General features: G+C 33.4%; 1 protein-coding gene across 18 annotated transcripts; it reads left to right on the top strand.

The window, feature by feature from the left end:
* Positions 1-27,983, top strand: LOC111994691 (serine/threonine-protein kinase ATM-like). 18 transcript variants are annotated; one of them, XR_010623763.1, is made up of 20 exons: positions 1-1,310; positions 2,207-2,242; positions 3,214-6,269; positions 6,982-7,064; positions 7,164-10,685; positions 10,898-11,787; positions 11,875-11,945; positions 12,055-12,178; positions 15,203-15,915; positions 16,610-16,678; positions 17,779-17,873; positions 18,116-18,230; positions 18,722-18,772; positions 19,491-19,580; positions 20,462-20,592; positions 20,705-20,784; positions 20,875-20,950; positions 22,043-22,089; positions 22,197-23,974; positions 25,738-27,983. XR_010623763.1 is itself a non-coding variant. In XM_065760349.1 (18 exons), the coding sequence occupies exons 12-16, from the start codon at positions 19,494-19,496 to the stop codon at positions 22,216-22,218; spliced, it is 312 nt and encodes a 103-aa protein (XP_065616421.1). In that variant the 5' UTR covers positions 1-6,269; positions 6,982-7,064; positions 7,164-10,685; positions 10,898-11,787; positions 11,875-11,945; positions 12,055-12,178; positions 15,203-15,915; positions 16,610-16,678; positions 17,779-17,873; positions 18,116-18,230; positions 18,722-18,772; positions 19,491-19,493; the 3' UTR covers positions 22,219-22,254; positions 23,831-23,974; positions 25,738-27,983. The 18 variants fall into 18 exon arrangements, 5 of the variants coding, with proteins under 5 accessions (XP_065616421.1, XP_065616424.1, XP_065616420.1 ...); XR_010623762.1 differs by having other exon boundaries at positions 1-987; positions 1,091-6,269; XR_010623755.1 differs by having other exon boundaries at positions 1-2,242.

Below are 27,983 nucleotides of genomic sequence, written 5' to 3'. Positions count from 1 at the left end.
TTTCTCTCTCTCTCTCTCTCGCTCTCTCTCTGTCTGTCTGTTTGGTTACCGAGAAAGTGGAGGAAAAATTTGAGTCTTAAGTGATCTGATAGGGTTATTATGTGTGAAATTGTTTTTCTCTTTATGTGTCCGATTCTGTTAGTGTATTAATGGTGTTCGATGTTGTGTTCTGATTTTGGGGTTTTTTTTTTTGGGGAGTTTTTCGATTCGTCTCTCCAAAAAAAATTTAGGGTTTATAGTTTAAAACAGATGCGATTTTTTCTCTTTCTTTCTTCAATTCGTTTCTGATTTCTCTCTTTCAACTCATGTTTAGCATAACATATATATAATGTTTATCATGTTAAAAGTGCGTCCCTTGCATTTTCAAATGGAACTGCATCTTCTGCGGCTTCTTTAATTTAATCTTAACATGCATGGATAACTCAAACTGCTGCTGCTCCTCTTTTGCAGATAAATAAGAAATGTTGCCTGCGACAAATTTCATGTTACAAATAGAAGATAGATCACTGAATCAATCATGGAGGATTACAGAATATAAGTTCTCCTAAATTCTAACTTAATTTTTTCTCATTGAAATCGCCTTTCTTTTATATTAATTACAGAATGTAGAAATTTATTTTATACTATGCCTTGCAATATTAAATTGTGATATTTTTATTTGTGTGTGTGTGTGTGTAAAACTATTCTCTTTTACAAGGCTGGTAAATTATTTTTAATGTTATATATATTTATATAAATTTATGGGTTTAAAATTGTCACTTTGTTAACACAAATTGGTGTTTGGACTGTGTATTTCTGGCTCTGTTTGTTTTGTTTTAACTACTTCCTATCCTACCCGGCTTGTTTGTCTTGGTTGCTTTTTTTCCTGCTGCCATCTACTTGTACTTATCACAACTTTTCAGAATATGAGATCATCAATTTTGTCATTTTGGCAACCATGTAGGAAATGAGTTGTTTGTTTTAAACATCGTCGTTCTAAATGCTAGGGTAAGTATTGGGTTTACTTTTAGAGGAGTTCTTCTATTCATTGTTTTGCAACTTTGCAATTCTTGGTTTTTTTTTTTAAATCTCAATCATGACTTGTTAACAGCAGATGGAATTTTCTTTTGGGTGCTTGGCAAGGCAGGTGGCGGAGTTTGATTTGGTGATATGCTCTCTCTCTCTCTCTCTTATCCTTCTGTATTGTTACTCTTACAATCTCCACTTATAAGTACAGTTTCTGGTTGTTTTAATTTTTTCAAAGAGTTGCACTGTTTGCTTTTTTTAGGCTCTGAATCCAAGAGGATTATAAATTGCAGTAGCTTGATGAGGTTTGAAACTTCCAATCCTATTCTTTTCCCTGCCCACTTGTCTTGTTTTTGTCATTGCGTTGGTATGCTCATATCTAATTTGAATGTGGTAATGCCTCTTATTGGTGTGGAGTAGTTAGATTAACGAGGATTTTGATCTAAATATGGTTGGCACGAGAAAAATAATGTGGGTTTTTGCATTTGTAGATTTTAATTAATTCCAACAGTCTCATTGATGTTTGAGGCTTGGCAAGGAAAGTTTGCACGACATCGTCACATTGATGTTTGGAAATTAGTACCTCATTGCTTGATTTGGTGCATTTTGCATGAAAGGAATGCTAGAAGCTTTGAGGGTTGTGAAGTTCTTTGCTAGAGCTTAAGTCTTTGTTCTTACCACTCTCTTTGAATGGAGTGTGGTCTTTTCCCATTTTTTCTTGTTCTTCGTTTTCTATTTTTCTCGACTGTTGTTCTTTTGTTTCTTGATTTGTGCCCCATAGTACATCCCCAATGTACTCAGTTTGGCAGTTTTTCTATTATTAATGATATTCTTACGTTATTTATAAAAAAAAAAAAAAATTCGAGCAGTCTCAGCATATTTTTAGTTGGCTTCTTTTTAAGGAGTTTGTTGTAGTAAACGTGGCTTCTAACGATTTGCTTACAAATATTAAATTTACTGTTCTCTTAAACTTGATACTGTCCCTTGTTGAATTTATTTTGTGGATTTTTGGTGCTTGGTAGTTTTGAAGGTATGAATGTTTTGGCAAAGTTGGCTTTACAAGATCAATTTGGTTCCTTTTTTTTTAAGAGTACAATAATGTAACTTTCCATTCCCTTATTGTTGGCTTGCTGGTTATTATGTGTTCAAGTATTTAAATATTTGCTTTGTAAATGAAAATTGGTGCTTGCATTTATTTCAGGCTTTTCAGGCTGCATTTGCTTGCCTTGCTTAGCAGGTTTGTCCTGGTTCCTTTTTCTATTTCCATCAATTTGCACTTATGACAACTTTTTTAAACTTAAGCTCATTGGAAAATACAAAAAGAAACATGGAACCTAAGTTCATCTATTTGTTTCCCCTCTTATTCCTTTTGGAGATTTTGTCAATATTGTGAGTCATTGTTTTTTGGCTATCTAATAGGGTAAACATTTGGGTGCTTTAAACATGTGCTTCTTTACGTGTTCATTATATAGGATTTCAAACTTTTTACTTGTATGGGTTTGTCTTGTTTTGTTGGACCAGGCATGGGGATGCTTTGGGGTTTTATGACTACGTTACCGCAATTACCGTGTTTAAAAAATTTAACGCTGGTATAGCTACCTGACCAACAAAGTTTGATCTGGAACTAAGGCCATAGTTTCTCTTTCTTTCTTGATTTCAATATTCTTCTCCTAAAGTTTAAAGTTTAAAGGTTTAATTATTGGATTAAGATTTTTATGAGTTAGAAAACTAATTTGTTGGAGTGACATTGGGTTGAGATCATGATTCTCTTTTGTTTTCTCAACAATCTCGTGTTGGTACTTTTCTCCTTATTGTGCCTTAAAAATTATATATTGAATAGCGATATTTATCATAACTTTTTCGCTTTTGTGTTTTAGATTTTATTTACCTTTGATCTTAATACTCCCTTAACTACTTGGTTGACAAAAATAATTTGGTGTAGTGACAAAATATGGTGTTTTGATTGTGTGTATTTCTTACTCCATTTGTTTGGTTTTAACTAATTCCAGTTCTACCCGGCTTGTTTGTCTTGTTTGTTTGTTAGTTTTTTCTTTCTGCCGTCTACTTGTACTTTTCAGAACTTTTCAGAATATAAGATCATCAATTTTGTCATTTGGCAGCCATATAAGATTCATAAGAAGCGCGTTGTATGCTTTACTTCTAGAGAATTGTTCTTTTGTTCATTGTTTTGTAACTTTTGCAATTCAGGGTGCATTTTAAAAATCTCAATCATGACATGTTGACAGCAAATGGAATTTCTTTTGGGTGCTTGGTAGGGCAAGTGGCAGAGTTTGATTTGGTGATAAGCTCTCACTCTCTCTCTTATACTTTTGTTCTTGTTACTCTCTTACAATCCTAACTTTATGAGGACAGTTTCTGCTTGTTTTAATTCTTTCAAATACTGGTGTAGTGTTTGCTTGTCATAGGCTTTGTTTCTAAGAGGATTAAAAATTAGTCTTTCTTAATTACGGTTTGAAATTTTCATTCCAATTCTTTTCCCTTTGTCCTGTTGTGTTGTTTTAGTCATTCTTTGTGTTGGTGAATCCTGGCCATACATTAATTAAAACGAACTCTGGCTCCACCTTTGATTAAATCCTGGCCATACATTTAAACCTTAATTAAAATTTTTGAAAAGACATAAATTGTCAAAAAAATAATTTACTGTGTATCAGCTGATATCCACGGATTCTTATTAGATTAAAAGAACTGCTTAAACTTAGTAGGGGCAATGAGCTAGTTTAGGGCATCCACAATGGATAATTCTTCTCCATCCAGCCCAATGGTACAACATCACTAATTTTAATGTGCATCTCTCCATGAGAGGTTCTTTATGCAAATGCTGATTTGTTCTGATATATATTATAGTTGATAAAGAGTTAAACTAATTTATATTTTCTTGTTAGTCAGGACTAAGTGAATTTTTTAAAGAGTCTTTAGTTATAGAATGTTGTATGGCTTCTTTGTTATTTGCAGCTATCTATTGTCAGCCACATTCTGTCTCTAGCCTCTTGTGCATCAGATCCTCCGTTCCCTATATTTTCCAGGGATACCATTGTGCATGTGGTTCAAACAGTTGTTGATGGTTTTTTTGGAAATGTGCTTTGCCTTTCTACGTTCTTTGATTTATCTGTGTTCCTTAGTGGAGCCTTATCATATTTGTTCTTAGTGGACTCATGCAGGGAGAACAATCCTATAACTGCTGGTGTTGTTGATAAGATTAACATTTTTTCGCCCAGATAGAGTTTTCATGGTGATGTTGCATTTTCATGCAATATGTTTTTGTTTCCGGGTTTTCTGAAATTTCTCTTGCAAAATCCAGATCTCTTTCTTATTTCTTAGTGTTTCATTGTATTGTGCAGTTTTTGGTAGAAATGCATTATAAAATAGCAGCAGCTGTTCTTCATAGGCATAAATGCCATCAGTTGGCTGTAATTGAGGTTATTATAAGTATTCTTGGGCACAGAGCTGCTGTTTCAAGTACTTCTAAGTGAGTTAACATCGAGAAGCTTTATGTATTTGTTGTTAGTATGAGGTCCTTAGAATTTGCCCATTAGTATCTATTTATGTATGTTAAGATGTGGTTGAGGTGGACAGGAAGCGGTGCTGTTGTTTAAGGCCTCATATGTTTAAATTCCCCTTTTAAAAAGTGTTCTCAGATGTTGTGGGGCCTAGAGGTTTAGACTAGGATGCACGGACACTTCATTAGATTTAGGCTTCAAAATATTTTATTTTATTAGCTCTGTTCAAGTAGTTTTGAAGTCAGCATGCAGCCACTTTTGTTGTCTTTTCATCTCTGTTCTTTCTTATCTATGTTTTATAATTACTTTGTCTTTCTCCCCCCATGTCTCTCTTCTTTTTATTTTTTATTTTTTGTAGTTTTTCTCAAAGTTTCAATTATTAGTGAGGGTATATGATAACTTGCTGGATGTTCTTAATGTTATTTGGGATGGTTGCTTTCTGATTGGCTTATTTTCTTTTATATTTTGGATTTTCTTGGTATGGGGGTGCCTCACTGTTTTTTTTTTTTTCTTTATCATTTGTGAATATTGTTTTTTTTTTTTTACTTAATGCTGTGAAATTGTTCTTTGAAAATTGGGCTATTAATTAGTTTTCCTTTTATATTGGGCTAATTTTGTTCAATTATGTCACATTGCAGTCAATATGACTTCTCATTGAGATTGTCTACTGTTGAATTTATGCTGTTATCTTTTCAACTTAATTGATGCTGTTACCTACAAAAACGCTTTACTTTCAAAAAAAAAAAGTACTAATGTGATCACAAATCCTTAACTAGTTTTTTTAATCTCATGACAATTCAACTTCTATCATTTGGGTCAGTCATGATAAACCCATTGAGGTTAAATATGCTAGTTTTGCCAGTGCATGGTTTATTTGGGAGTTCTTTCTAATGACCCCACTACCCCCTCCCCAAAAAATATACTGCTTTGTTCTGCAGTCTGCGAAGCCTCCAAGTTATAGCTGAAAATCCCAATCCACAACAGTAATCAAAATCTTGTTCCACAAAAGTAAAGGTTTTAGTTACTACATCAAGTGCCGTAGAAATGGCAACATCTTTGTGGGACCAGGTATTATCTACATGCACACAAACTTATAAATTTGTGTTTATATTATGCTGTAATATTTGGCTTGTAACTTCAACAAAATTGGATTGAGTTATTTATCATTAATTGGGTTTAAGTCTTTGTTTGACTAAGATCATTAAATGTGACAGTGTTTTGGTCCATTGTTCTTTTCCATCGTGTTTTATTTGTTTCGATGTATATTGGCTTTGCATTGATCATCTTCTTGTAGCTAAATTAGCAATTGTGAGTATTGATGTTTCCTTCTTATTTTTGTGTTTTTAGTTTTGCTGTCCCAATCCATTTACTTCTTTGTCATTTATTTGACATTGATTGTTTAATTTATAGATCTATGGGCCGTATTTTACTTCTATGATGTACATTGGGTATTGGTGCGAAGAGCATTTGAATAGCCTCATACTGGGGAGTCCAGATATCTCCCATAATAAAATGGTAAGACTCATTGAGATACTGTGTGCCATACCCTTTTTGGATATAGAGGTTTCCCCCCATCCCCCTCTGCTATTCAGGATCATGTTTATGGACCAATTTGTTGTAGAAACATAGATAGCCACTAAGGATCCATGTAATCTTCAACTACATTTGAACTGTTATTTTTTCTGTTTTTGTCCTCTGCATATCAATGAACCTGATAGCTTGTATGGGATCATCCTGTCAAACAAGGTTAGTTTATATTATTTAACTTTCTGAATGTCCTTAGAACCCTTTGTCAGTATCTTTTGTACCCTTGTGCTGATTGTGTAGTGCTATTTGGAGTGCTGTGTTTAGGTAGATTTTTTGTGTAGCACTGTGCCCCTCCCCACAAAAAACACAACCCAAAAAGGGTGGGGGGGAGTGGGGGGAGACAAATAGAACAAGAAAGAGAGTGTGTCCCTTGCATTTTCAAAAGGAACTGCAGCTTTTGTGGCTTCTTTAATTTAATCTTAACATGCATGGATAACTCAAACTGCTGCTGCTCCTCTTTAGCGGATAAATAAGAAATGTTGCCTGCAACAAATTTCATGTTACTTATAGAAGATAGATCAGTGAATCAATTATGGAGGATTACAGAATATAAGTTCCCCTAAATTCTGACTTAATTTTTTCTCATCAAAATCACCTTTCTTTTATATTAATTACAGAATGTAGAAGTTTATTTTATAGTATGCCTTGCAATATTAAATTTTGACAACATTTAATTCATTTATATATATATATATATATATATATAAATTTATGGGTTTAAAATTGTCACTTTTTTAACGCAAATTGGTGTTTGGACTGTGTTTCTGGCTCTGTTTGTTTGGTTTTAACTACATCCTGTCCTACCTGGCTTGTTTGTCCTTGTTGCTTTTTTTTCTGCTGCCATCTACTTATACTTATAGCAACTTTTCAGAATATGAGATCATCATTGTTGTCATTGGCAACCCTGTAGGAAATGAGTTGTTTGTGCCAAACATCGTTGTTCTAAATGCTAGGGTAAGTATTGGGTTTACTTTTAGAGTTCTTCCATTCATTGTTTTGCAACTTTGCAATTCTTGGTGTTTTTTTAAAATCTCAATCATGACTTTTTTACAGCAGATGGAATTTTCTTTTGGGTGCTTGGCAAGGCAGGTGGCGGAGTTTGATTTGGTGATATGCTCTCTCTCTCTCTCTCTTATCCTTCTGTATTTGTTACTCTTACAATCCTCACTTTATAAATACAGTTTCTCATTGTTTTAATTCTTTCAAACAGTTGCAGTGTTTGCCTTTTTTAGGCTTTGAATCCAAGAGGATTATAAATTACAGTAGCTTAATGAGGGTTTGAAACTTCCAATCCAATTTTTTTCCCTTTGTCCCCTTGTCTTGTTTTAGTCATTGTGTTGGCATGCTCGTATCTAATTTGAATGTGGTAATGCCTCTTATTGGTGTGGAGTAGTTAGATTAACGAGGATTTTGATCTAAATATGGTTGGCATGAGAAAAATAATGTGGGTTTTTTCATTTGTGGATTTTAATTAATTCCAGCAGTCTTAGCGTATTTTTAGTTGGCTACCTAATAAGGAGTTTGTTGTGGTAAACTTGGCCTCTAACGATTTGCTTATAAATATTAAATTTACTGTTTTCTTAAACTTGATACTATCCCTTGTTGAATTTATTTTATGAACTTTTGGTGCTTGGTAGTTTTGAAGGTATGAATGTTTTGGCAAAGTTGGCTTTACTAGATCAATTCGGTTCATTTTTTTAAGAGTACAATAATGTAAACTTTCCATTCCCTTATTGTTGGCTTGGTGGTTATTATGTGTTCAAGTATTTAAATATTTGCTTTGTAAATGAAAATTGGTGCTTGCATTTATTTCAGGCTTTTCAGGCTTTTCTTTCTTGATTTCTGTATTCTTCTCCTAAATTTTAAGGTCTAATTATTGGATTAAGATTTTATGAGTTAGAAAACTAATTTTTTGGAGTGATGTTGGGTTGAGATCATGATTCTCTTTGTTTTCTCAACAATCTCGTGTTGGTACTTTTCTCCTTTTGTGCCTTAAAAATTATATATTGAATAGTGATATTATCATAACTTTTTCGCTATTGTGTTTTAGATTTTATTTACCTTTGATCTTAATACTCCCTTAACTACTTGGTTGACAAAAATAATTTGCTGGAGTGACAAAATTTGGTGTTTTGATTGTGTGTATTTCTTACTCCATTTGTTTGGTTTTAACTAATTCCAGTTCTACCCATCTTGTTTGTCCTCTTTATTTGTTTTTTTTCCTTTCTTCCTTCTACTTGTACTTTTCACAACTTTTTAGAATATAAGATCATCAATTTTGTCATTTGGCAGCCATATGAGAAATGAGTTGTATGTTTTAATCATCATTCTAAATGCAAGGGAAATATTGGATTTACTTTTAGAATTGTTCTTCTGTTCATTGTTTTGTAACATTTGCAATTCGGGGTGCATTTGAAAAATCTCAATCATGACATGTTGACAGCAAATGGAATTTCTTTTGGGTGCTTGGTAGGGCAAGTGACAGAGTTTGATTTGGCGATAAGCTCTCACTCTCTCTCTTCTACTTCTGTTTTTTTACTCTCTTACAATCCAGACTTTATAAGGACAGTTTCTGCTTGTTTTAATTCTTTCAAATACTGGTGTAGTGTTTGCCTGTCATAGGCTTTGTTTCTAAGAGGATTAAAAATTACAGTCTTTCTTAATTACGGTTTGAAATTTTCATCCGAATTCTTTTCCCTTTGTCCTGTTGTGTTGTTTTAGTCATTCTTTGTGTTGGTGAATACTGGCCATACATTAATTAAAACGAACTCTGGCTCCACGTTTGATTAAATCCTGGCCATACATTTAAACCTTAATTAAAAATTTTGAAAAGACATAAATTGTCAAAAAAATAATTTACTGTGTATCAGCTGATTTCCACGGATTCTTATTAGATTAAAAGAACTGCTTAAACTTAGTAGGGGCAATGAGCTAGTTTAGGGCATCCACAATGGATAATTCTTCTCCATCCAGCCCAATGGTACAACATCACTAATTTTAATGTGCATCTCTCCATGAGAGGTTCGTTATGCAAATGCTGATTTGTTTTGATATATATTATAGTTGATAAAGAGTTAAACTAATTTATATTTCTTGTTAGTCAGGACTAAGTGAATTTTTTAAAGAGTCTTTAGTTATAGTATGTTGTCTTGGTCTGGTTGTGCTTGCTAGTCAGGACTAAGTGAATTTCTTGGTCTGGTTGTGCTTCACTTTTTTTTTTTCCTTTATCATTGGTGGATATCGTATTTTTTTCACTTAATGCTGTGAAATTGTTCTTTGAAAATTGGGCTATTAATTAGTTTTCATTTTATACAGGGCTAATTTTGTTCAATTATGTCACATTGCAGTCAATATGACTTGTCATTGAGATTGTCTACTTTCAAATTTATGCAGTTATCTTTTCAACTTAATTGATGCTGTTGCCACAAAAACGCTTTACTTAAAGAAAAAAAAAATACTGATGGGATCACAAATCCTTAACAAGTATTTTTATTCTCATGACAATTCAACTTCTATCATTTGGGTCAGTGATGATAACCCATTGAGGTTAAATACACTAATTTCAGCCAGTGCATGGTTTATTTGGGAGTTCTTTTTAATGACCCCACTACCCCTTCCCCCAAAAATATACTGCTTTGTTCTGTGGTCTGCGAAGCCTTCAAGTTATAGCTGAAAATCCCTTTCCACGACAGTAATCAAAATCTTGTTCCACAAAAGTAAAGGTTTTAGTTCTACATCAAGTGCCGTAGAAATGGCAACATCTTTGTGGGACCAGGTATTATCTACATGCACACAAACTTATAAATTTGTGTTTATATTAAGCTGTTATATTTGGCTTGTAGCTTCAAAGAAATTGGATTTAGTTATTTATCAAAATGAAAATCTTGATTTAATTGGGATTAAGTCTTTGTTTGACTAGGATCATTAAATGTGATAGTTTTTTGGTCTATTGTTCTTTTCTATCATGTTTTATTTGTTCAGAGGTTTATTGACTTTGCATTGATTATATTCTTGTAGCTAAATTAGCCATTGTAATTATCGAAGTTTCCTTCTTATTTTTGTGTTTCTAATTTTGCTGTCCCAATCCATTTACTTCTTTGTCATTTATTTGACAGTTTCTGTGACATTGATTGTTTACTTTATTGATCTATGGTTCGTATTTTACTTCTATGATATACATTGGGTATTGGTGTGAAGAGCATTTCAATAGCCTCATACTGGGAGTCCAGATTTCTCCCATAATAAAATTGTAAGTCTCATGGAGATACTGTGTGCCGTACCCATTTTGGATATGGAGGTTTTTTCCCCCCTGCTATTCAGGATCATGTTTATGGACCAATTTGTTGTAGAAAAATAGATAGCCACTATGGATCCATGTAATCTTCGACTACATTTGAACTGTTATTATTTCTGTTTTGGTCCTCTGCATTCTTGAAGATTCTCGTAATTCCTGTCTTTTTTGTTTGTTTTGGTCTTCTTGATCACCTGTTAGCACTTCATGTTGAAATACTGGTCTTGGCAGTCACTCAAATCAGTGAACCTGACCGCTTGTATGGGATCATCTTGTCAAACAAGGTTAGTTTATATTATTTACCTTTCTGAATGTCCTTATAACCCATTATCAGTATGTTTTGTACCCTAGTGCTGATTGTGTAGTGCTACTCGGAGTACTGTGCTTAGGGAAATTTTGTGTGTACCACTGTGTCCTTACCCCAAAAAATTCAACCTTGTACCACTGTCTCAGGATTGTTCTTCTGTTCATTGTTTTTGTAACTTTTGTAATTCAGGGTGCATTTTAAAAATCTCAATCATGACATGTTGACAGCAAATGGAATTTCTTTTGGGTGCTTGGTAGGGCAAGTGGCAGAGTTTGATTTGGTGATAAGCTCTCACTCTCTCTCTCTTATACTTCTGTTTTTGTTTCTCTGTTACAATCCTTGCTTTATAAGGACAGTTTCTGCTTGTTTTAATTCTTTCAAATACTGGTGTAGTGTTTGCTTGTCATAGGCTTTGTTTGTAAGAGGATTACAAATTATGGTCTTTCTTAATTACGGTTTGAAATTTTCATTCCAATCCTTTTCCCTTTGTCCTGTTGTGTTGTTTTAGTCATTCTTTGTGTTGGTGAATCCTGGCCATACATTAATTAAAACGAACTCTGGCTCCACCTTTGATTAAATCCTGGCCATACATTTAAACCTTAATTAAAAATTTTGAAAAGACATAAATTGTCAAAAAAATAATTTACTATGTATCAGCTGATTGCCACTTACTCTTACTGGATTAAAAGAACTTCTTAAACTTAGTAGGTTCAATGAGCTAGTTTAGGGCAGTTGCAATGGATAATTCTTCTCCATCCAGCCCAATGGTACAACATCACTAATTTCAATGTGCATCTCTCCACGAGAGGTTCGTTATGCAAATGCTGATTTGTTCTGATATATATTATAGTTGATAAAGAGTTAAACTAATATATATTTCTCATTAGTCAGGACTAAGTGAATTTTTTAAAGAGTCTTTAGTTATAATATGTTATCTGGCTTCTTTGTTATTTGCAGCTATCTATTGTCAGCCACATTCTGTCTCTAGCCTCTTCTGCATCAGATCCTCCGGTCCCTATATTTTCTGGGGATACCATTGTGCATGTGGTTCAAAAAGTTGTTGATGGTTTTTTGGAAATGTGCATTGCCTTTCTACATTTTTTTGATTTATCTGTGTTCCTTTGTGGAGCCTTATGTTCACATTTGTTCTTACTGGACTCATGCAGGGAGGACAATCATGTAACTGCTGGTGTAGTTGACAAGATTAACATTTTTTCGCCCAGATAGAGTTTTCATGGTGATGTTGCATTTTCATCCAATATATTTTTGTTTCCGGGTTTTCTGAAATTTCTCTTGCATAATCCAGATCTCTTTCTTATTTCTTAGTGTTTCCTTGTATTGTGCAGTTTTTAGTAGAAATGCATTATAAAATAGCTGCAGCTGTTCATCATAGGCATAAATGTCATCGGTTGGCTGGAATTGAGGTTCTTATAAGTATTATTGGGCACAGAGCCGCTGTTTCAAGCACTTGTAAGTGAGTTTACTTTGAGAAGCTTTATGTTTTAGTTGTTAGTGTGAGGTACCTAGAATTTGCCCATTAGTATCTATTTTGGTATATTAAGATGTGGTTGAGGTGGACAGGAAGTGGTGCTGTTGTTTAAGGCCTCATATGTTTAAATTCCCCTTTTAAAAAGCGTTCTTAGATGTTGTGGGGCCTAGAGATTTAGACTAGGATGCACAGGCACTTCATTATATTTAGGCTTTAAAAGATTTTATTTTAATAGCTCTGTTCAAGTAGTTTTGAAGTCAGCTCGCAGCCACTTTTGTTGTCTTTTCTTCTTAGTTCTTTCTTATATATGTTTTATAATCACTTTGTCTTTCTCCCCCCGTATCTCTCTTCATTTTTTATTTTTGAAGTTGTTCTCTTAGTTTCAATTATTAGTGAGGGTATATGATCACTTGCTGGATTGCTCTTAATGTAATTTGTGATGTTTGCTCTCTGATTGGCTTATTTTCTTTTATATTTCGGATTTTCTTGGTCTGGGGGTGCTTCACTTTTTTTTTTTCTTTATTATTGGTGGATTTTGTTATTTTGGTTAATAGAGATTGATATTTTGATTTTGAAAAAGTGATTCTTTATCATTGGTGGATATTGTTATGTAATGCCTTTTCATCTATTTATTTATTTAAAGCATTTTTTTTTTTTTTTTGAGGCAAAGGATAACGAGTATCAAATTCCCCCCCCCCCAAATTTTTTTTTTCTTTCTTTCCAGTTATGCAAAATGAAAAATTAATCTGCCTATTTAATCATTATATATCTAAATTTATGATTAAAATATGAATATAAAATCTGGGTGAAGATGTCCATTCTTGTAATGCCTGGCTTCCTTGAAAGTGTCATTAATTAAGGTTTTTTGATCTCCAACGAAGATTCAGTCTGTCAAAGTGGAAAGATACTTGGTAATTTCTCATGATAGATGAGCATGAATCCTGACCAAGGCCAATTCATTAAGTAGCCATTTTCTTATCAATCTGTTTCTTTTCCATGGAGTGGGGCTGGGGCATAAAAAAATACCTAGGATGTTTGAAACTTGCTTCAATCCTGTTATGTTTCAAACTCATTTTGTTTATTTCATGATTCTCGATGGCTCATCTAGGCTGTATTTATGATGTGTGCAGTTGATTCTGTTGATCCTTGTCAGAGTTATAAAATCCATCCTGTTTTTTCTGTTTGCATTATCAATTATCTTTTGCTTGGTTGCTTGTGGTGTAAGCTTTGCACTTGCGGAGGTAATGTGCTCTTTTTGTCCACTAAGAACATTTTTAATTTGTCTTAGTGTGTTTGAACTACCATCGTTGTTAATATAGTTTTCCCCAACATAGGTAGGGAATTTGCTATCATATTTGGCACAGGTTGCTCCTTAGTTTATTTTAGGACAACGTTTGTAGAGATAGGAAGATAAAATTTTAAGTCTTGAAATACATCACAAAAATTAAATTATAAGTGTGCGTTTGGATTGGGATGGAAGATTAAAATTGTTTTACTATTCAACTTATTTTTGCTAATATTCATAGGTCCTGCTGCACATTTTGGTACTATTCATGGGCCTACTGTATTATTTTAACTAATTTTTACCTTTATTTACTGTACTTTCAACAATAAGTTTTCAATTTTAGCAAAATAAAAAGTATCCAAACACATCCTAAGTTTGTACTTAGCTTTGTGATTATTTTTTGGGGGTTTATTATTATAAGTTTGTACTTTTAGGACTTTCCCCTTTTATCTTCTTAAACCAGACAAAGGGAAGAACATCTGGGATTGACAATTTACATACATCCTAACATGTTGGAAAAGGAGCTGACATAAACACTATGCTCATAAAATTACTTGGGGCCAATAAATGTCTATGGTGTAATGTATTGATTGAGGAATTTGACAAGCATGGAATTTGCTCCCTTAGAAGGAAACATTAAATTGTTTCCCACTTCATATGCTGTAAATAAAGTTGTCATATTCCTTGCATTGTTTTTACATGACATTCTCCAATACAAAGTAGGTTGACATCAGTTTCAAGTGTTTCAAAAACCTGTCCTTTTGTTGAACTGGAAATGATTCAGGGTCACATAATTCAACCCCGTAATCAAATTGTTTTTGTTCCTTAAGGCATGGATATTTTGATGATTCAATGGTATTGATATATATGCTTGACGGGAAACTTGAATATTATGTTTTGAGTATGCATTTTTAGGGAAAAATTGAAAAGAAAAAGGCAAAAAAGTTTTATGGATGCATTTTATACTATATTTCCTGGAATCAAATTCTTTACAGGTTAATTCTTCAAGTCATGTACAAGATGCTTCTATCAATGTTTATGATCTTTTGTTTGAGAAATAGATTAAGTAATGATTATTTTCTTGGTTTGAGTTTATCCTAAACCACATTTATTTTTATGCCTGATTTAGTGCCACTATGTCTTGTGCTTTATGCTGTAATGTGGCATGTTCGTGTTCACGGTATTGCATTTTAACATGTCACATTCTGTGCATTAAAAAAAAGAGAAGTAATTTCAACACACACACACCAAATAAAAACTTAGCAAATATTTGGAGTTGTGGGAATTTGAGAGTTCACTATTTGAATGCTTTGGTAAATTTTTGATATGGTGTGTTGTAATCTATTTGACTGATTTTGGTGGTTTAATTGGTGTAGGTGCTTTTTGATATGTACTATTTCAAAAATTATGAAAGTATCGAAATTCAATATTTTCATATGTTTTATTTAACATGATTCATGAGTTTGATAAGAAAGTGCATTTGTGGACTTTATAAGTTTAAATGGTGTTAACCTATATTCCCTTTTTATTTGACCGCCAATGTGTTATTTTGTTATGTTAATGTTGAAAACAAAGTTGATGCTTTGGATATTTATTTGCTTGTGTTGTGCCATTTATGTGCATGCAATACTGGTAGCTCAACTCCATTATGTATTGAAATTTCTACACTACCAATGTATTGTTGACTAATTAAAGTTTATTAAATTACCAATTCTTGCAGGATGGTAGAGACAATTTTCTCAATCTAGCATTGGAGGGGTATCAAATATGATGCGAGTAGTATGAAATTATTTATCCAGGTCCTCTGGTCAACGAATTGAAACTTGTTATGCACTGTTTGGGTGAAATGGATAAAGTTGAAAAGCTTGAATCATGTTATGTGAGAATATATGACGCTGAATCTGAATTACTTTGCATGAATTTTAATTAAAGAGAAAATGGCTTCCTTGGAGGATCTAACATGTGTGGTTTCAGGTGTTTTGACTAGTTTCCCTGTGATCACCTTTTCTAGACAAAATGTTGTCAACAGCATGTTTAGCACAATTAATGCGGTACATTGAAATTAGCATAGTTAGTTAATTCCTAAAATGTTTTTTTTCCCTTTATTTAAGAATTTATCTTATGGGTGTTTGATGTCTTATTCTTAAATACACACACACACACACACACACACACACACACACACACATATATATATATATAGGTTCAGTCTTACAAATTCATACCTTTAGCGTACCAAATTGCTTCAAGAATGGGTAGCTTAAAGGACACTTCAGGGCCACATAATTTTTAGGTTTGAAACTGAGTTGATATTCTTATACATTATAGAGTTGGGTGTTCATTTTTAACCAGGATTGTTGGACTATGCAGTTTGCTTTGTTTTCACTGGTGAAGAAAATGGACATTGACCATCCATACCACACAATCTTTCAGGTATATAAGCTCTACTCCATTTGCTGGTCTTAAGCATATTATACGGTTATGGTTTTCTTCCTTTTAGTTTTTTTTGGATTACTTCTATATGGAATTGCAACTGATAAGTAAGGAGCAAAACTTGAACCCTTCACCTTATCAGTGATATATTCATATGCACTTTTGCATGTTTGACTGGAGGTATTGTAAATGTGCCCTTTTGCGAGGCTTTCTATATTTTAATGTCTTACTTCTCTCTGTGTTACTAGCTTCTAGCTCTTGCAAATGGTGACCGTACTAAGGAAAAACAGTGTAGTGGAATCTCATTCGTGGTAGATTTTGATAAAAAAAAAAAAATTGCAGCGGAAAATCTATTAGAGTTATCATATCGGTTGTGTTTGAATAGCTTATTTTTTGTCAACTTATTTTACTATTTAGGTTATTTTTGCTACTATTTATGGGCTCACTGTACTTTTTGGTATTATTTATGGGTCTCATTGTACTATTTTAGCTAACTTTTACCCATATTTATAGTACTTTCGGCAAAAAAATTTCAATTTTGGCAAAATAAGCGGGTCTCAAATGGACCCATCATTGAACTATTATAGTAAAAGTGACTTCCATATGTTTGACTTCTGTAAATATACCTTTGTAAGATTCCATTCTTATGTAAAATCTTATATCACTCTCTCTCTCTCTCTCTCTCTCTTTATAGATGAATCAAATGGTGGAGATCTATATCAAACTTGCAGAACTAGAAACAAGGAGTGAGCTAGAAAAATAGGTTATAATTTCAGAATTTGTTCTCTTCCATTTTTTTAGTTCTTAATTATGGTAGTTAAAAACTTTTATCTTCGATTAAAAAAATTATGAAAAACTCAATATTGTGTTCCTATTGTGAAAGCTTCGTATTTGCTTTGTTGACACCTAACTAACATGATTTTGTCAACAGGATACCAATAAGAGGATGCCGCTACCAAGAGAAATATGTAGTCTGACAGCTAGAACTTTTAAGTACAAAACTGTCATCTCTAGTCTAGGATCTTTGTGTTTTATATTGATTTGATGATGCAGTATTGGCCCAAGATAGTTTCCTTGATGAGAGAGAATGGTAATGTGAATGGGAGCTTTTAGACAAAAAAAAAAAATATAGGTTTGTAGATACCTGGTCAGCTAGATCCTTTTACTTGTTTCTCTCTAACTGTGCTATGTTAGCAATTCTACTATCTGGTTTCTAGGTGCTCTTTTTTGTAGTTTCATTCACACAGCATCATTACATGATTGTCAGATGTCTACGATCTAATGCAGTTCAGTTGTTTATCGAAAATACTAGTTTTCATTTTGTCGCAATACTTCTGTTTCAAAGCTAAAAATGTCCCTCAATTTCCTAAGAGGATAAATTTCAATTTCCACCCTTGTGGTTTGGCCTTATCACAATTTAGTCCCACAAACTTTTCAATCATTACATTTCTACCCCCTAAAGTATGGGCTAAAATGAAATGTCAGGAATCACGTGCCTCTTGTGTAAAAGGAGCCTATTTTGGATGGAACCCCTTACAATTTCACTTTTATCACCCCCTCCACCACCCCCCCACCCCCTTCCAAAAAAAAAAGAAAAAGAAAAGATGTAGACTTATTTTTCTAATACTTGGAATAAAAATGTTAATCTGAAATAGCCTATGCATTTGTGCAAATTCATCAAAGATTTTGTGGGTGTTTTTTGTGACTCTTGCGACTTATGCATGATGATGCGTTCAATATTTGCTTCTTATTTGGCTTATTGATGATACATTGTGTCATTGATCTTGCATTACTTTTCTTTCCTTATTCCCAGAGTTAAAGTAGTACAAACTTAGAAGTTTTGCATTTGTGTTGGATCTTTAGGTACCAATAGTGACAACCACCTTTCCAGTTGATCGTAGCTGTCAGTATCATTAAGGCTCTTTTCCTTACTTGAAAGGTTTAGCAGATTTTGTAATGTATGTATTAGCCAGATAAATCAGTCTCATACCAGTTTACATTTTTTTTTTTTTTTTTATATAATTTGGAAAAAATGCAATTTACACCTGCTAACTTTGTCTGAAAATCATTTTAATTCTCTAAGTTTGAAGTTGGTTATTTTAGTCCTGTAACTTTAACCAAAAATCATTTTAGCAGGTGTAAATTGCACTTTTTTTTCCCACACTATAATGGCAGTACTTATATATGATGCGACATACAGGGTAATGAATGGATTAATGGATTAATGCTCCAAACGTGGTAGAATGCCTAGGTTCTGATGGTCGCAAATATGGACAGCTGACAAAATCTGGAATGATGATCTGTGACAAGATGCTGTAAGAATTTTAGCTACACACTCTTCATCATTTTTTATGCTTATTTAGCATCTAACATTTAAAAATTGGGAAAATATTTGATAAGTAGTTTTCAATCAATTTGAATGGGAAGCATAAAGTCCATGTGACCATGCTTGGCAGTATGTGATCCAAATTCAGTCCTTGCTACTTCTAACAATGTGCATAAAGAAAAAAAAATTGTTGTGACCATCTGCATCCATAGCTGATATTGGCATTACATAAATGAGTATGAATTTATTGGTCTGCATCAACCACCTGCCAAGTTCTTCTTCCTTTTCTTGAGGTAAAATCTTTCAATAAATTGTTACACAAGGAGTGCCAGCCTATTCCTGTGGAGGAGCATTTGGAGGGTTAAAGCTCCTTCTAAAGTGGCTTTCTTTATTTAGATTGCTGCTTTAGGGAAAATCCTTACTATGATAATTTGAGAAGACAGGATTCTTATTGTTGACTGGTGTTGTATGTGTAAACAGGATGGGGAGTTTGTGGATCATCTGCTGTTGCATTGTGTTGTGGCTAGAGAGGTATTGTCATTTTGTTTTCTGCTAGTTTGGGGTGCAATGGGTTGTGCCTAAGAGGGTAGTGGATCTGTTGGTGTGTTGAAATTGGTGGGATACTAAGAATTGTATTGGAGTTATTTGGAATGCTATCCCTCTATGCATCACATGGATTATCTGGATGGAATGGAATAACAGGACATTCGAAGGCTTGGAACATTTGTTGGCAAATGTGAAGCTGAGTTTGTTATGTAGCTTTTATACTTGGATGGCTACGCTAAGTGGTCATTCATTCTCTAGTATGCTAGATTTTCTAGATTATTGTACTTTTGGTTGATTACCCCTTACAGTACATGTCCTGTTAACTGTTTGGTGTTTTTTTCTCATTCAGGTTTATTAAAATTTTCATTTATCAAAAACATAATTGGTACATTTTAAAATCAGTAAACTTGCTGCTTTTTGTTGGGATTGGGTCTATGCATATGTATGAGTATGATAAACGTAACACCTTCCTCTGTAATAGTTTCACCTTAGTTTTACTTCCTCTACTTTTGATATATATATATATATATATGATAAACGTAACACTTCCTCTGTAATAGTTTCACCTTAGTTTTATTTCCTCTGCTTTTGATATATATATATATATATATATAAGAATGCTGGAATAACTTATTTTTTACGAATACAGGATGCATGTTTTTTGTCTCATTACACTGATGGTATATCTCTAAATCATTTACAGGTTATGGAACAATTTTTTGGTTCAGTTAACACCTTTTACAGAACCATCAGGATACATGGAAAAAAAAGACTGGGAGTGTGTACAAACAAGGTATCTTCTCCTTTCATATATAACAAGACATGGTTGAGATTAATTTGATGGATTTTTCTTATGAACGAAAGTTCTGGTAAAAATGAAAAGTCAGTTCCGATCAAACTTTTGCATGAAAGAAAATTGCTTTGGATTTCCATCTAGAAACAATTGATTGTTGATAAGTGGATACTATTATTCTTCCATATTTATTTTGATTTAGCTCTTTGATCTGGTCAATAATTAAATATACTTTTAAACTGTTAACCCTTGGAAATTGTGTTTGGGTTAATTAATTTACCATAACAAATATGCATCTTACTTACATGTGTAATTATATAGATATTAAAATAGTAATTACATGTGTGTAATTATATTGATATTAAAATATTACTATTTTACCCTTCACATATACATTCTCATAACCACCCCCCCCCCTCTCAAACTGCGACATATATTATATAATCCCAGCTTGTTACCTAAATAACAAATACAAATGTGTCTTGCACAAAGGTTTAGTAAATATATTAGGGACTTGAGCTCTGTAGAGACATGGAGTAGCAATTACACCTCTTTCCGCTCCTTCTCAAGGTTTGCTCGTGAAACACATGATTAGAAGCAATGGGAATCACTGTCTGATTGTTGGCAGCAAAAGGGGTAATTAAGTCTTGGAACTTGTGTTTGGGTTAATTACTTTACCTTAACACACACATACATCTTATTTATATGTGGGAAATTATACTGATATTGGAATTTTACCCCTCACACATATCTACTCATGACATAAACTTCTTTGGGCAGTTTCATTTTTCATTTTTTAGAGACTTTACAAGTTTAAGCTAACTGGAACCCACGTTTCATTTTTCTTAGTTCTAGTAATTTGTATAACTTGTGCAATGCAGACGATTTTTCTGTACATGTACTACTTATCCAACTTTTGAAGAACTTGACCCATAGTTGGACATTACTCTAGTAGGCTCGAGCCTTTAATGATTTTGGGGTATATGAAATCTTGTGAATAAAATGATTGCAGGTATTGCTTTCTCTTAATTGTTACATACATATGTGCATAGAACTTTAATGTTCATTGTTAATAATTATGGTGCTCATGAAGTTTGGAAATTTGCATCTTTTACATTAAATAGGTGGTTCCTTTTACTCTGAGTGCCAGTGTTCTTGAATGGGTTGATGGCACCCTTCCTCTTGGGGAATATCTTATTAGGAGGTCAGTTAAATTCCAATAGGTTTGATCTTTTAGTGTTGCCTCTGTTGTATCTTCTCTTTATATGGTATTATCATGTTCTTCAAATTGCAGTAGAAATGGAGGTGCTCATGGTCGGTACGGATTAGGAGACTGGTCATTTCTTAGATGCCGAGAGCACATGACAAATGTAAGTACCATATGCTTTTGTACTTTTTATGATAATAATAATAATATATATTTTTTTAATAAGTGATAATGAATTTTATTAATTAGAGGACTCCAAATTACTAGTCTCTAGAATTACAATTTGAAATATAAAAGATTCATAACTACTAACGAATTATTAGATACCCCCTATTATTATAAAGGATTCAAATAAAAAGCACAGGAGAACAGACTTGGTGTTCGTTTAGTATGGCTATTTGAAAACAGGCTTTTTTGAAAAATCAGTTGAGGATTTGTTAATTGAGCGTTTGTCTAACATTGGTATAGAAGTGTTGTTTCAAGTGCAAACATTCATTATTGATGATAAAATTACTTTGGAGAATAACAGCCAGTGGGGACTTCAAGTAAAGAAAAATTAGTAGTATCTCTTCATAATAATTATAATAATAGTGATTATTTTATGCATATTTATTCTCGAATAAATGCTTTGATGTCTTCATTTCTTCACTGGGAGATCTTTTGGGAAAGGATTATAATATCATTTTGAGCCCTTGTTCTTTCTTTTAAAGGATTGGTAAATACAAGGCTCACTACCAAAAAGTCTGACCATAATCTTTAAAGTTTTATATATGCATGGCCCAGACACAAACTATTTTACAACATTTTTACAAATTGCTAATGTGACTTTAGTATTTTCCAAATAGTTATCGCAAGTAAAAATGTGATGTTAGTGATGGGCCCATATTAGAACTAGTAAGAATTTGCCACATCAGCAGTTTGTAAAAATGTTGTAAAATAGTTTGTGTCCGTAGCATTACTTTTCCTTAATATTAGTGCAGTTCTCAGTCTTACAGATGAATGCTTTTAAAACTGTGATGTTGATGCAATAATTTAATAAGAAGCTTAAACCAAAAGCATGTATGAGAACACTCTCGTATAAACCTTACTTCTTGTGAAATATTCTGTTGCCAGACTAAACAATTCAACACCTGACAGTAAACACGATAATATGAAAGTGGCATTAGTGAATTGGGAAAGCAGATTGAAATTACTCTATCATTTGCTCTTATAAATTTTTTTTGTTCACCTTCAAGTATTTTGGTCTTTTTGATAGGAAAAAGATAAGTGTAAAGCATTTCATGGAGTCTCAGAGAATTTCAGGTTAATCCTTTGTCTGGGTAGAAAATATCTTTTAAAACTGAAAACAAAATCACAAAGAAAAAAAAATCAACTTAGTTACTTTTTTTTTTGTGTGACACCACATGCAGGCTTGACTGGTTTGGGAAGTGACTTGCTTACGCACAAAGCGTGGCTGCTGGTTCCATGGTCAGTTTGTTCTACACTGGCTATGATCCATTATTTATTGAGATAATCATGGTTTCTATCTATTATGGAATCCAAGTTTGTATTTTCATAGCAATCTTTTCCCCTCTAATATTTATAATATGGTTATATGAATACACTCAAGTGCTTGTAACACAGGCAGGTGGAAGATGGAAGAATTTTCCCAAAAGCTTATCTTGCATGTCTTTTTATTTTTTATTTTTAATTGCATCACCTGCTAATTTGTGCCAACTTACGGCTGCCAAAACAGTTTTGTAATGAACAGTTCTGATCGTATAATCAAACCAGCGTGGATATGGTTCTCTCTGATCACTGTAACTCTTGCACCCCAAGTTACTTAACTAACCAAACAACAGAATTTCATCCTATTTAGCAAAATCCAAATCCTACTTTTAACTCTCTCTCTGATAAAAATCTCATCCTATTCAGTCAGCCAAATTGTACACATGCAGTATCATCTTATCTTGCAACTATATGAAATGCCAACTGTATAAGTGGGTTATCTCCTCAGAAGGCTTTGTAGCGTCAAAAGGTATTTCAGAAACTTTTCTCTTCATATGCATATATTTGGGTCCAGGACTAATTTGCCTCTGGAAAAAAGAGAGGGAAAAGGACAGGTTTGTTTGAAATTGTGTTGAAGTGTGTGAAAGACTGTTTATAATAATTATAATATTGGAATATTAGTGACTTAAAACAAAACAAAAGGGTAAATTACACTATTCTCCGTATAGTTTTCGGGTTGTTTCAAAATGAATTACTAGATTTTAAGAAGTTTCAATTAAAATCATGAAATTTTTAAGCTGTTATAATTTGGCCTCTTAATTATTCATTAGGGATAACAAAACAAAAAATCACATAAGCTGTAATAAAAATCTATTTAGTACAAAAATACTTCCATCTGCATCACATATTGTATTTTGGCACCCAAAAAACAAGCTTACTAAATGACTTTAAAAATCATAATACAATTCAATGAAGATGTGATCATTTGCCGAGGGTTTTTTTTCCCTAACTAAAATACCACATGGTGTTCATTTGGTGTGTTTTTTAGTACCCAGATATGTCGCTGGTGCAATTTACTTGATGACTCTACTTTTTAGTTAGCTGGAACTCTTTGATTGGAATTGTTGCGTTACTGTTAGAAAATAAAATATATTTTTTATGAAAATGGAGCAAATCAGGACATTGATTGCAGAGAAAATCTTGGGCTTAATCAGCAAATCAAGGGATTGATTTCTAGAGAAAATTATGGGATTGTGACAATCAATATCCAATTCAAAATTTAAATTATCATTGACTTTTATGTGTAATTTCCATTATAAATATGAATTTCATTGCAATGTACTATCAAGAAAAGTATATGAGAAAATGTAACCCTTTGGGCTCTTGTCCTGTGGATGTAAGCCACAAGGCCGAACCATATAAACTTTTCTCTCGTTTCTCTTTATCTTCTTCTCAATTACTTATTCTAAATGTATAATTTGCCCCAACATGTCTGTATGTCAGGCATGTTATACACAATTGGTCAAGAAACATTTTCTTTTTTTCTCCTCGATAGGAAACAGATGATGATCTGGAGACAATCTTGGAAGACTCACAAGATGAATGTGAAGGGAACAAGGATGCTACACATGCACTGATGCGTGTCAAACAAAAACTAGATGGATATGAAGAAGGTGAAATGCGAAATGTACGTGGGCAGGTAATTTTCTAATATTAATGCATGTTCCCATATGCTAATATATACCTTCTGTCTTTTACCTAATAGTGTATAAGTTTGGCCTTGTTAATTAATATGCATGTTAGTGAGCACGACCCTATCATCATGCTTAGTAGTGTTTTTCTATACTTCTCTTTTCCTTTGTAGGTGAAATTTGCTTCATAGAAAAATGTTCATGTTCAATGGTTTTCAGAAAAATGTTCATGTTCAGTGGTTCATATGAATAATAGTTAGGTTTGCATCTAAACATGAATGATAAGAGAAACAAAAAAGAAATTTTGAGTTAAATTGTTAAATACTTATCCAATGCAATTTAGAATTTTGACAGCAAATGCAAATTCTTGTCAGCCTTATGAACCAAGAAACTGCAAGCCTTGTAGCCAAACAAGTATCTAGGGTTTTTATTTCATAGCCTAATAAAGGGTTGATATCCTGGTTTAACTTTTGTTTTGTTTTTGGTGTAATTTGATGTTTACACAACATCAGCCTTCTTAGCGTAGTGGTTGCAGGGGGAGACCTTGAATTCCAACAGATATTGGTAATTAGGTCTGTAGAGTTACTTATTTAAAAAAAAAAAAGAAAGGACTATAGAGTAGTGGGTTCTTCTATCATTTGCAGTACTAGCCGATGTCCAGTGCGATGCACGGGCACAGTATAAATTTATTTTTAAATATCATATAAGAAATTATCTTTATGGCCATGTAGCATAAGCTCCTCCATTATTGATTATTCCTTACATGGTTAAGATAAATAAAAAGCTAATATGAAATGGTGAAACGGATTTTCAAAAGTAACATAAGCTCCTCTTGTATTGATTATTTCGTTACACAGTTGAGATAAATAAAAAGCTAATATGAAATGGTGAAACCGATTTTCAAAAGTAAAATAAATTCAGTTAGTGCTTTTATGCCTATCAAAGATTGAATGCATGTCTAAATAAGTCTTATAGTTGATAGGACTTCAAAATTGCGAATCCTAGTCATTTTGTTGAGTTTGGAAAAAGCATAAGTGTTAATGTGAATTTGACAAAACACCAAAAAGAGAGACGCATATGAGTAATTTTAAGAATATATTTTGATCAAACCTCTGTCAAAGAAAACTTTTTAATTGCTATCATGTTTTCTAAGTACATCAAGGGTGACTGTACTGTTAGCCTAAGTGAAGATTCAATACACTTTTAGGCAAGTCATAGCCATATAGATACTCTAAACAAGCTAATTACTAAATTAATAAGGTTAAGTACCATTCGCCTGTTAAGTTTTTCTCTATTACAACTATCTGTATCATAGATCATTTGATGTAGGAATGTGATGGGCTGATTGTGTATGGTTTAGAAACAATGAAATGACTAAGTTGCTTAGAACGCATTGATAGGTGGATAAGTACCTCTACAAGAACATAGAGTTCCTAATAGCACACAAAGGCTAATAATTCATTCAATTACCAAAAATGATTTAGAAAAGCTTACATCTTCCTACTTATACTAGTTGTTTGGCATTGGTAGCCTCTAGATGGTTGACAAGTGTCTAAATCCTATCATCTAATGCTTAAGAAATCGTCTAACTAACTAACTAATTAGTTCCAAGAGGATTAGGATATAGGCACATAGTTACTTGAAATGCCCTGCATTAGGACTCTCCCTCTTAAGAAGCACTTGACCTTGAGTGCTCTTGGTTGCTACAAGATTTGTATGAAGTTATAGGATGGTACAGTTGCCTTGTATGATGAGTTTGTTGTTGTTGCAGCACACCAAAGGCTTTTGCTTCTTCCCAGCCAAGTCCTACACAAATGAAACACCAATGTAGATGCATCTGCATTAAGAGGACTCCCTTTCTTGAAAGAAAACTTGTTCTCAAAGTTGGTTGACTTTTCAATTGTAAAACATGTACACCAAATTGAACATTAAGTGTTTTGCCTCGCTAATGATCAATCATGTATATTCTGACATTACAGGGCTTTATTCTTCACTGGTGAATCAACCTTCTTCATCTTGACCGTTGGCTTGGGGTTTGCCTTCCCTTTCTTTGGTTGCAAGGAGTGTGAATGCACTAGCTTGTACATGCCGTGTGTGTTGCACCTTTTGCCCATGATAGCTTCATATGATTTTTCACATCTATGTAAAAGATGGAACCCATTCATGGCTACCTCCTCACAAAGAACATAACCTTTGTGCAGTCTATCATCCTCCACTTCTTGTTTTAGAACTTGCATAACCCTTGTTGCCACTAGAGACTCATTGGCTTCCTTAACAACAACATTTGCTCATTCTTCTACATACTGACCATGCACAGATTCTACCATACTTATTATGCATTCAGCCAATTCTCGTCCTCCCTCACCAATCAATTCTTCAATGTAGCTATTAAAAATAACCATCGAGTCTTGTCTTTCTAACCCTTTAACCATTTTAGGCTGGATCTTGGCTGGTATCTTGGAAAATTCACTAGATCCAGTATTATTTGACCCAATCTCAACATTCTTGGTTGGTTGCCTCCAATGTTTAGTGAAGTTTGATGCACCACCACCACTTGGGCTGGTTCTTGAATTTTTAAAAGGACTGATTGTGATCTCATTTTTTGTTGAGTCCCAGTCAATACTGCTCTATTCGCTGCATTTGAATTTGTCCAGCAGTTGTGCAAGTTGCTGAAGTGGGTTTGGATATGGTTGTACGGAAAAAATTGCTTCCTAAGTTTCTGTTTTAGCTTCTCCCAATTTTGAATCTTGGTTTTTCCTTCCCTCAATCTTTGAATCTTCAACTGCTCCCACCAAGATCTTGCCTTGCCTCCTAAATTAGTTGCTGCCAATTTAACTTTCGTGGATTCTGGTATATCATAGCATACAAAGTTCTCCTCAACTTGGTTAAGCCAATCCACAAATTCCTTATGATTCAAGCTTCCGGCGAATTCAAGGAATTCAATTTTGAAGATTTAATCCCATTTCTATTTTGGTTCCCTTGGTTGGACCATTATAGGAATGAGCCCATACCTCTCTTGTAGATCTAGGAATATGAACAAAAGGTTGTTCATAATCCTCCTCATTTATAACTACACTTCTAGCAGTACCATGCTGGTAGTATTGTTATTGTATCTTCCTCTCTTTTCAATTGTCCAGTCAAGGCTTGTAAGTTGCCTCCTCAATAATTCCACTTCAGCTTCTAAGCCATTTTGAACCCTTCTACAGTTCCATTGGATGCAATATCATTTTCCTCACTACAAGAATAGCTTGCTTCTTGCCCTTATCTTTCCTTGTCTTTTCAAACACCATGGCTTCTTGCTACTACAAACTAATTGTTAGCGGTATTTTAGGCTTAGGAAAAGTAATCAAGATGGAATCTTGATAGGTTCTTGGACATAAAATGAAGAAACAAATTGAAAACGAACTTGAATCCTAAGGATCTCAAGCTCTGATACCAAACTGATATAGGGAATGTGATGGGCTGCTTGTGTATGCTTCAGAAATAATGAAAGGCCTGAGTTGCTTAAAACACATTGATAGGTAGATAAGTACCTCTGCAAGAACTCACAGTTCCAAATAACACACAAAGGCTAACAATTCATTACATTACCAAAATGGATTTACAACGAACTTACATTCTCCTACTTTAATGGATTTACAATGAACTTGCATTCTCCTACTTTGTTGTTGTTGTTTTTTTTTTTTCCTTGAATTATAAACAGATTTCTAAGATAGCTAAACTAAATACTTCAAACGAACATAATTTTTTGGGATTCAACATACAAATCAATATTTTTTTGGGAAAATTACACTTTATTACCCTAAACTATATCTTAGATTACACTTTGCACCATAAATTATGACCCTTGTTATACTTTGCACCCTAACATTAATTTTACTGTTATATTGGATAGAAGTTTATAGCACATGACTTGCATGTGAGTTTTGTTTAAGTGGCACAAAATTAAAATACCAAAAACAGCGTCTTCCCAATCAATTAAAAACAAATACAAAAGCCTTTCTCTTTAGTTTTTAC

The sequence above is a fragment of the Quercus suber genome, unplaced genomic scaffold (genome assembly GCF_002906115.3).
Source record: "Quercus suber isolate HL8 unplaced genomic scaffold, Cork oak 2.0 scaffold_363, whole genome shotgun sequence".
NCBI classification, from domain to species: domain Eukaryota; kingdom Viridiplantae; phylum Streptophyta; class Magnoliopsida; order Fagales; family Fagaceae; genus Quercus; species Quercus suber.
Note: the sequence above shows the minus strand (reverse complement) of the source record. Positions and strands in the feature narration are given on the sequence as shown.